This window comes from Myotis davidii, unplaced genomic scaffold, assembly GCF_000327345.1.
Source record: "Myotis davidii unplaced genomic scaffold, ASM32734v1 scaffold554, whole genome shotgun sequence".
Lineage (NCBI taxonomy): Eukaryota > Metazoa > Chordata > Mammalia > Chiroptera > Vespertilionidae > Myotis > Myotis davidii.
This window is the reverse complement of record NW_006285312.1, coordinates 997104-1007125: the sequence shown is the minus strand read 5'-3', so window position 1 is coordinate 1007125 and position 10022 is coordinate 997104. Positions and strand designations below refer to the sequence as shown.

Sequence of the window (10022 nt, the reverse complement as noted above, 5' to 3'; positions counted from 1 at the left end):
AAAGAGAGAGAGAGAGAGAGAGAGAGAGAGAGAGAAACATCAGTGATGAGAGAGAATCATTGATTGACTGCCTCCTGTACGCCTCTCCTGAGGATCGAGCCTGCAACCCAGGCATGTGCCCTGTGCCCTTGGCCGGAATGGAACCTGGGAGCTTTCAGTCCGCAGGCCAACGCTCTATCCACTGAGCCAAATGGCTAGGGCTATAAAACATTGTAAAGTGGTCACTAGAAAAAAAGGGTTATAAGCTATTTAAAAATAAACAAATATAACTTGCTACATTTGGATTATACTTAGACATTCCTATTTGTTATCTAGCATCATGATGAGTTGGAAAATTGTGATATCCAGTCATTTGTTGTCTAGTTTATATGCTTGTAATACTAATTATTGGGGGTTGGATTATCTTTACTTGTCCTAGTTTTCAAATGTTGTTTTTAAATTGATATATTAGAAAATTTTTTTAACAAGATGTCTTTTTAAAAACATATTTTTGTTGATTTCAGAAAGGAAGGAGGGAGAGAGAGAGATAGAAACATCAGTGTTGAGAGAGAATCATTGATAGGCTGCCTCCTGTACATTTCTTACTGGGCATGGAGCCCGCAACCTGAGCATACGCCCTGACAGGGAATTGAACCATGACCTCCTGGTTCATGAGGTGACGTTCACCACCAAGTAACACTGGTTAGGCAGACATTTTTTAATTTATGAAACATAGTTTAAAAAGAACATATTTTAGTGAATATTAAATTTGTTTACAATATCAAACACAATATGTTGTACTCAGTCTTCTGAATGTGACAAACACAAGAGAAAGCCATGTGAATTTATTGATTTATTTTAAATATTGACTAATTTGGTCTCATAAATACCTTGTATAAATAGAATATGATAACTTACGCATGCACAATTATAAAGATCTTTATGTGAGTGGACTTAACCTAATGAAATTATTTACTTAACTCGAATTGTACTAATTCTTTGTTAGCACTCTGTAAAATACCTTGAGGTAGCTAGTAAACTATTAACATCATTATTAATGAAAACTTATGCCATATTTTAATATAACATAACATTATTTTATTGTTTCATATTTATATTCTGGCTGATAAATTTAAAGCAAATTTTCTGGTTTATGAATAAGCTCTATCTATAATTGGTATGTACCATGTAAACATAGTTAAGACAATTTTAGCTATTCACCAGAACGATCTTTTAGCTGTTATTTTGAATGTCTTTCATGCATACATTTATTTGATAAAACTTATTGAGTGCTAGAGATGGATAAAGTGTTGGGCTTTATTATTTCTCTGCCTAGTGGAAAACGAAAATCACTGTGACTTTGTTAAGCTTCGGGATATGCTTCTTTGTACAAATACGGAACACCTGAAAGAAGTAACCCACGCTAAGCACTATGAATGCTACAGGCACTGCCGACTGCAGAAGATGGGCTTCACTGATGTGGGCCCAGACAACCAGCAGCTGAGGTGAGTACAGAACTTTCTAGAACAAGCTAATGAGTGATTTACAAAGCCCCTACTATCATGAGATGCAATCATTTTGGAATGAGAAGAACTGTACTTCTCATATCGTCAATTATTCTGAATGTTTTGTGTGTGTTTTTAATCATTTTCAGACTTAGAGAACATTTGTAAGAGTAGCACAGTGCAAGGGCTCATTTATATGCTAACTTATGTGTACCCGCTATGTGCATACGCTAAAGTGTTCTATATCCAAAAGAGAAGTTCAGAAAGGAGGTTGGAGAATATTAGCACAGGTTGGCAAAGGATATTGAGAGGATGCAAAGACTACGGAGGACTGGATGGAGGGAAGAGGAAAAGCAGCATTGCACTGCCATGGAAGTCAAGTGGAAAGGGTTGGAGAGCAGGTGTATTTAGCTATATTGAAGGGAAATAGGATTTGTGCTGCAAAAGTATGACAGTTGTATTAGTGTTGGTACTTTGAGCACAACCAAAGTTGAACTGGCTATCTTAAATGAATCATAGTTTGAAAGATACTTGGCTTTATTTTAATTATTTTGAGAATCGCATAAATTAGAGATTCTTGCAAATTTTATTGTGAAAAGATGTGAAGAAATGTGATATAAGAAGTGGTGGAGGAAGAAATCCCTAATATAACTGTTTTCAAAATTCTAGTGTATATATATATATATATTCTTTTTAAAAATAGATTTGAGAGAAAGAGAGGAATTGATTTGCTGTTCCACTTACTTATGCATTCATTGGTTATGTCTTTTTTTTTTGTAGTTTTCACCCAAGGGTATTTTTTCCATTGATTTTCAGAGGGAAGGAGGGAGAGAGAGAGAGAGAGAGAGAAACAATTATGTGAGAGAGACACATCAGTTGGTTGCCTCCCACATGCCCTCCAACTGGGCTGGGGATCAAACCTGCAACCCAGGTACATGGCCTTGACTGGGAATCGAACCCACGACCCTTCAGCCTGCAGGCTGATGCTCTAAACACTGAGCTGCCAGCCAGGGCTTATTGGTTGTTTCTTGTACATACCCTGGCCAGGATTGAACCCACAACCATGGCATAGTCCAGATGATGCTCTAACCAACCTACCCAGCAAGGGCTATATTCTCTATATACAGCACTCTTATATTCAGTATGGCACCCATCTCATATTTACATCTCATGATATAGAAATTCCCATTTCTCTGTATGGGACTCAATATAGAATATATATTTTACATGTTTATTTATATTAGCATTTTAATATAAAACTAATAAAATTTTCTTTTTAGTTTTCAAGAGATCTATGAAGCCAAAAGAAAGGAGTTCCATGAACAATGCCAGAGGGAAGAAGAAGAATTGAAGCATAAGTTTATGCAGCGAGTTATGGAGAAAGAAATAGCATTCAAAGAAGCTGAAAAAGAAGCAAGTATTTGTAGTTTGATATAATTTGTGTTCATTTTTATTTATTTTTTTAAATTAAATCTTTATTGTTCAGATTATTACAGTTTTTCCTCTTTTCCCCTCCATAGCTCCCCTCCACCCGGTTCCCACCCCACCCTCTGCTTTTATTTCATATAATACTGGTTTGGTGGTGATGAACTCCTTTAGCTTTTTCTTATCTGTGAAGCTCTTTATCTGACCTTCAATTCTGAATGATAGCTTTGCTGGGTAAAGTAATCTAGGTTGTAGGTTCTTGGTATTCATCACTTTGAATATTTCTTGCCACTGCCTTCTGGCCTGCAAAGTTTCTGTTGAGAAATCAGCTAACAGTCGTACTCCCTTGTAGGTAACTGACTGTCTTTCTCTTGCTGCTTTTAAGATTCTCTCTTTGTCTTTTACTCTTGGCATTTTAATTATGATGTGTCTTGGTGTGGTTCTCTTTGGGTTCCTTTTGTTTGGGCTTCTCTGCGCCTTTACTTCTTGAGTACTGCAGCTTTAGTTAGAATACTATAGCCAATCTTGAAGTCAAGTAGCATCAGTGCTCCAACTTTGTTCTCTTTCAATATCGTGCTGGCTTTCTGGGCCTTCTGTTTTGCCATATACACTTTAGAATCAGTTTGTCAATATCCATAAAATAACTTGCTGGGATTTGGATTGGGATTGCGTTGAATCTCTAGATCAGTGGTTCTCAACCCTCCTAATGCCGCAACCCTTTAATACAGTGCCTCATGTTGTGGTGACCCCCAACCATAAAATTATTTTTGTTGCTACTTCATAACTGTAATTTTGCTACTGTTATGAATCGTAATGTAAATATCTGATATGCAGGATGTATTTTCATTGTTACAAATTGAATATAATTAAAGCATAGTGATTAATCACAAAAACAATATGTAATTATATATGCATTTTCCGATGGTCTAAGGCGACCCCTGTGAAAGGTTGCGACCCACAGGTTGAGAACTGCTGCTCTAGATTATGTGGGGAAGAATTAACATCTTGATAATATGTAGTCTTTCTATCCACAAATATGGAATATCTATTTATTTAGTTCTCCTGATTTAAAATTATTAACCGTATTTATTTATTTTTAGAGAGAGAGAGAGAAAGAGAGAGAGAGGAAGGGAGATATATATCTTGATTTATTGTTCCTTATTTAAGAATTCATTGGTTGCTTCTTGTATATCCCCTGACCGGAGATCGAACCTTCAACCTTGGTGTATTGGTATATGTGCTGCTGAAGTGAGCACGAACCTTGGTGTATTGGGATGTTGCTCTAACTAACTGAGCTACCTGGCTAGGGCTCTTCTCTGATTTTTAAAATCAGAGTTTTTTAGTTTTCCTTATGTGGCTTTGTATATATATATTTTTAGATTTATACCAAAGTATTTCATGTTGGGGGGTGCTAATGCAATTGGTATTGTTTTAATTTGAAATTCTACCTATTCATTGCTGATATATAGAAAAGCAGTGAACCTTTTTAAAAATTTTTGGAATATAATTTTCAATCATCTTTTACTTTCAATTACAGTTGACATACATTATTATATTACTTTCAGTTGCACACCCCAGTGATTAGAAATTACATAACTGGAGTGATCATCCCAATAAATCTTGTACCCATCTGAGATAATACATGGTTATTAGACTAGTATTGACTATATTCCATACACTCTACTTTGCACCCCCATGACTATTCTGTAACAATCAATTTATACTTCTTAAATATTTCACCTTTTTTGCCTATCCCCCAAAACTCCTCCCATCTGGTAACTATAAAAAATTTCTTGTTATTCATAGAACTTATCTCTGGTTGAAGTTCTACTAATTTTTAAAATGTGTCTGCTCATTGTATATTTTCCTCTAAGTCTCAACGCGGGCACCTTGGCCCTCCCGTTAGCTGCCGTATCCTCAGCATTTAGAACAAAGATTAGCATGGAGCAGGCACTCAGTCGTTATGATTCCGTTTTTGTTCTGCTTGTTGGTTTATTTTGTTTCTTTAGATTCAATTGTTGGTAGATATCTATTTATTGCCATTTCATTTCATTTTTAAAATATATTTTTATTGATTTCAGAGAGGAAGGGAGAGGGAGAGAGAGAAACATCAATGATGAGAGAGAATCATTGATCGGCTGCCTCCTACACGTCCCCAACTGGGATTGAGTCCACAACCCAGGCATGTGCCCTTGACCGGAATCAAACCCAGGACCCTTCAGTCAACATGCCAATACTCTATTCATTGAGCCAAACCTGCTAGGGCTATTGCCATTTTATTGTTCATATTTTTTATTTTCTTCTTAAAGAAGACCCTTTAACATTTCACAGAATACTGGTTTGGGGGTGGTGGTGAACTCCTTTTGCTTTTTCTTGTCTAGAAAGCTTTTTATCTGTCCTTCAGTTTTGAATGATAGTTTTCTTGGGCAGAGTAATCTTGGTTGTAGGTCCTTGCTAAGAAAAGCAACTAACCTTATATCCTGCAACTTTGCTATAATCTCAGTTTTATGTCTTCTTTCTCAATCTGTAAATATTTTATTTCCTTCTGTTGTCTTATTGCCGTAGCAAGGACTTCTAATACAAGGTTGAAAGGGAGTGATGAGAGCATACATCCTTGCTTTGTACCTGTTTTGGGGAAAACTTCAGGCTTTTCACCAGAGTCATTGATATTTGAAATGTTTGTACACTAGGATGAAGTTTAGCTTTCTCTGATTTCTACTCTCACGCTCCCATTTTAAAAAGAAATATTTCCACAATGATTTTTGCCATCACTTACAGATACCACACTCTCACATCCCCAGCCTTTCCATTCATTCTTCTTGCCATTGTATCTAGATGCTCATTTGCTTCTCAGGGCTGAAGATGTAATTCCAAGAGACATCTGACTCCAGGAAAGGAAAAAAGAATCTTTATTTAGAACCATGATCTCAGCCTTTGCTGCACAATAAAATCACCTGGGGAATTTTCTTAAGCATTGATGCCTGGGTTCCAGCTCCAGGTCATCTGATGTAATTGATCTTGTGCAGCCTGAACATTGAGAGGTATGTAAGCTCACTGAATAGTTCTAATGAGCACCTAGGGTTGAAAACCACTGGTGCTCACTCCGTGTATGTGTTCTCCACAGTCATATACACCAGACGGTTAATATTGTGGCAATAGAATCCCCCGGTCTACTTGTTTTTCAAAAAGTTAAGCTGCAAATAAACTTGTCCTTTAGACTCTTATGCCATACTAGAGGCCCGATGCACGAAATTCGTGCAAGGGGTTCAGCCTCCACTGCCGTGGCAGCTGCCTTGGCCCCTGCTGCCGTGGCTTTGTCAGGAAGGTCATCCGGAAGAACGTCCAGTCTAATTAGCATATTACGCTTTTATTATTATAGTCTAGTGGCCTGGTGCACGAAATTCATGTGGGGGTGGGGGGCATGTTACTCAGCCTGGCCTGCACCCTCTCCAATCTGGGACTCCTTGGGGGATGTCTGACTGCTGGGTTAGGCCCAATCCCTGTGGAATTGGGCCTAAACTGGCAGTCAAACATTCCTCTCACAATCTGAGACTGCTAGCTCCTAACTGCTCACCTGTCTGTCTGCCTGATAGCCCCTAACCACTCTGCATGCTGGCCTGCTTGCCCCCAACTGCCCCCCCTACTGTCCTGATCACCCCCAACTGCCCTCCCCTCCAGGCCTGATCACCCCTAACCACCTGTGCCTTAGCCCTGCCACCATGTCTTTGTCTGGAAGGATGTCCCGAAGGTCTCCCGGTCAAATTAGCATATTACCTTTTTATTAGTATATATAAGCCATACCTTCTCTGATGCATACAAGCAATCCTTACATTGTTGAATGAAGTTGTGTTAAGATCTAGGCCCAACTCTAATGGACTCTTTCATATGGCTGATTATATTTATTTTAAATCCCACAGATTAAATACAACCTCACAAGTAAATAAAAAGTAACTGAATGAGGTGTTTGGAATTTTTTTTCTATAATTATGCTAATTTCACTTAAGAAGAAAAGGTCTGTATCATTTAAAGTCTTAACAATTGTTTCATCATTCCTACTATATTTCAATGTGTATATTTTTAATGAGCATGAATTTATCAAATTTTATTTGAAGAGATTTATAGGGAAGTGTAGAGTGAGAAAATAGATATTATTTGGAAAAACAAGTATTTAAAAAACTGAGTGTTGCCCTAGTCAGTTTTGCTCAGTGGATAGAGTGTTGGCCTGCGGACTGAAGGGTCCCGGGTCCAATTCCGGTCAAGGGCACATGCCTGGGTGACGGTCTCACATGAAGGGAGTAGCTGATCAATGATTCTCTCTCATCATTGATGTTTCTGTCTCTCTCTTCCTCTCTGAAATCAATAAAAATATACTTACAAAAAATAAAAAACCGTGTTGTTTATAGCCATAGTTTTTATTACATTTGGTTCAATGGGGAGACACTTTTTAATTGATGAATTTTTTAAATATGTGAATGTTTATTTAAAACAAAGTTTTGAGATTGTTATTAAGATCAAACTCTACTTTGATGATTAATATATGTTTGATAACCAGGAAAGAAGTCAAGCATGTTCCCAGAGATACCCACATATGGCGCTTTGAGTCACAAATGCATCTTTGTTTCACAGCTACAGGACAAGTTTGAGCGTCTTAAAAGAATCCAGCAAGAGGAGACAATAAAACTTGAGGAGGAGAAAAGAAAACTGGATGAAGAAATCATGAATTTTTATAAAATGAAGGCTGACTCTGAAATATCACAGACTCAGGGTTGCGCCAATATAAAAAAGGAGAAAGATCGTAAGAAATAGTCCTCTCTCACCATTCTCTGTTGTAGAGCCCTGTCTCTTTGGGAGATGACCTTCATAGCACTTACCTGATTGAAGTTCTACTAATTCTTAAAATTTGTTTATTATATGCTGGTTAATAAATTTTCCTTCAACTCTTAAAAGCAGGCACCTTCTAACTGCTATGTCCTCAGCATTTTCCTTATCAAAATCTACTGAGTGATTTCTTGATAGTTTTTATTATAATAGAAGATTAAGTTTTTGATTAGAACTGCTATACTTTGATGTCAGTTCTTATAAAACTAATATTCAGAAGTTAGAGAGAGCCAAAGAACAATGGGAAACCGTAATATTTTGCTGACAATAGTATGCCTTATATGTTAAAACAAAAGTTATCAAAGTATTAGAAATAAGATAATGCTTTGTAATTTCCAAAATTTCCTTACAGCATGAAAGTCATACCAATTCTATAGTACATATAGTGTAGTGTTATGAACACTTGTAATTAACATGTTTCTGAAAATACACTTGTGAGCTAGAAGTGATACACATTCTTTAACACACGTATTAATGTGTTAAGAACACATGTAGTTAGATTTCCCTAAATAGTACTTGCCAGCTCTGCTGTGCACAATGTATTTCAGTGATTGGGAGGGACATTTGAAACAAGCGTGTATCAAACAAAGCCCCTTGCAAGCTGCGTTTTGAATGATGTTACTTCAGGGAATGGAGGTGATGCTCATTCTGCCACGCATGTAGTGAATTCTTAACGAATTTCTAAGAACACTATTTGCAAGCTGCAATCAAAGGAGTTTTATCTCAGTCATGGAAATACACTTCGTAATGAGTGTGGTGGTGATAAAGAATAGGTCGAAAGATGATGTTGCTAAGAGTGCCCATTGTAAGCTGAATTTAAACCAGCTCATCAGTGAGTGAAAGGGATCACCATTGTGTTATGAAGGTAGTGATGTTATTACAAACAACTCTAATAGAGATATTTGTAAATTGCTGCTTTCCAGCTTTACTCAAGCCAGTGTTATATATACAGGTGAGTAAAAATGATCCCCTTCCTGTAATGCATGTAGAAAAATGCTTAAGAACATTCTTTTTTTAAAAAAAAACATTTTATTGCTTTTTACAGAGAGGAATAGAGAGTTAGAAACATCGATGAGAGAGAAACATCGATCAGCCGCCTCCTGCACACCTCCACTGGGGATGTGCCCACAACCAAAGTACATGCCCTTGACCGGAATCGAACCCGGGACCCTTCAGTCCAAAGGCTGACGCTCTATCCACTGAGCCAAACCGGTCAGGGCAAGAACATGCTTTCTAATACAACTTGCAAGCTGCATTTTGACTACTGTTATTTCAGTAAATGAAAACAATGCACATTCTGAAATTCATAAAGGTTTTTAAATGTATAAAGGATACTAGTTATGAAGATATTTCTAAGAACGCTACATGCAAGCAGTTTAAGAACAGTGTTATAGTCAAGAATGAAAGTGACATTATTTTTTATAAAATTAAAAAAACATTTTTTAAATTTTTATTGATTTCAGAGAGGAAGGGAGAGGAAGAGAGATAGAAATATCAATGATGAGTGAGAATCATTGATTGGCTGCCTTCTGCATGCTCCCCTCTGGGGGTCGAGCTAACAACCCAGACATGTGCCCTGACCAGAAATCGAACTGTGACGTTCTGGTTCATAGGATGATGCACAACCACTGAGCCACACTGGCCAGGCTAAGGTGACACTCAGTCTGTAATGAATATAGTGAAGTAATTACGATCTCTTCCAATACATATGTTTCTAAAAACACTAGAAATATAAATTTTAAATTTTATGTTAAAATTCAATTATATCAGCAAATGTTATATCAAGAACACTCTAATAAAGATGTTTCTAAGAACGCTACTTGCATTGGAAGCTGCATTCAGAACAGTGTTACATCACTACATGGAGGTGGTCCCCATTCTGAATGTATGTAGTGAAGTGTGTAAGAATGCTGATACTAAGGATGTCCCTAGGAACATTAGTTGTAAGCTACCTTCAGACCTGTGTTATATCAGAAGGTAAAAGTGATCCATTCTTTAACCCATGTATGAAGTTTTAAGAACACATGTAATAAACAGGTTTCTAAGAATGACACTTTGGAATCTACCATCATGCCAGTGTTGTCTCAGTGGTTGGTATTGATCTCCATAGTTTAATGTACAGAGTAAAAGGTGTCAGAACAGTTGTAATAAAGATGTTTCTAAAATCACTACCTAAAACCTATGTGATCACCAGTGTCATATCAGTGAACTGAGGTGGTCCCCATTGTGTAATGC

The 10022-nt window shown here is 37.1% G+C and overlaps 1 protein-coding gene across 1 annotated transcript in view; it reads left to right on the top strand.

The window, feature by feature from the left end:
- The window catches only part of SEPT14 (septin 14), a 24092-nt gene extending 16377 nt beyond the window's left edge, over positions 1–7715 (top strand). Inside the window, 3 exon segments of the mRNA XM_015558979.1 lie at positions 1316–1484; positions 2765–2897; positions 7536–7715. Of these exon segments, the coding sequence (XP_015414465.1) occupies positions 1316–1484; positions 2765–2897; positions 7536–7715 (482 nt within the window).
- The last annotated feature ends 2307 nt before the right edge of the window (positions 7716–10022 follow it).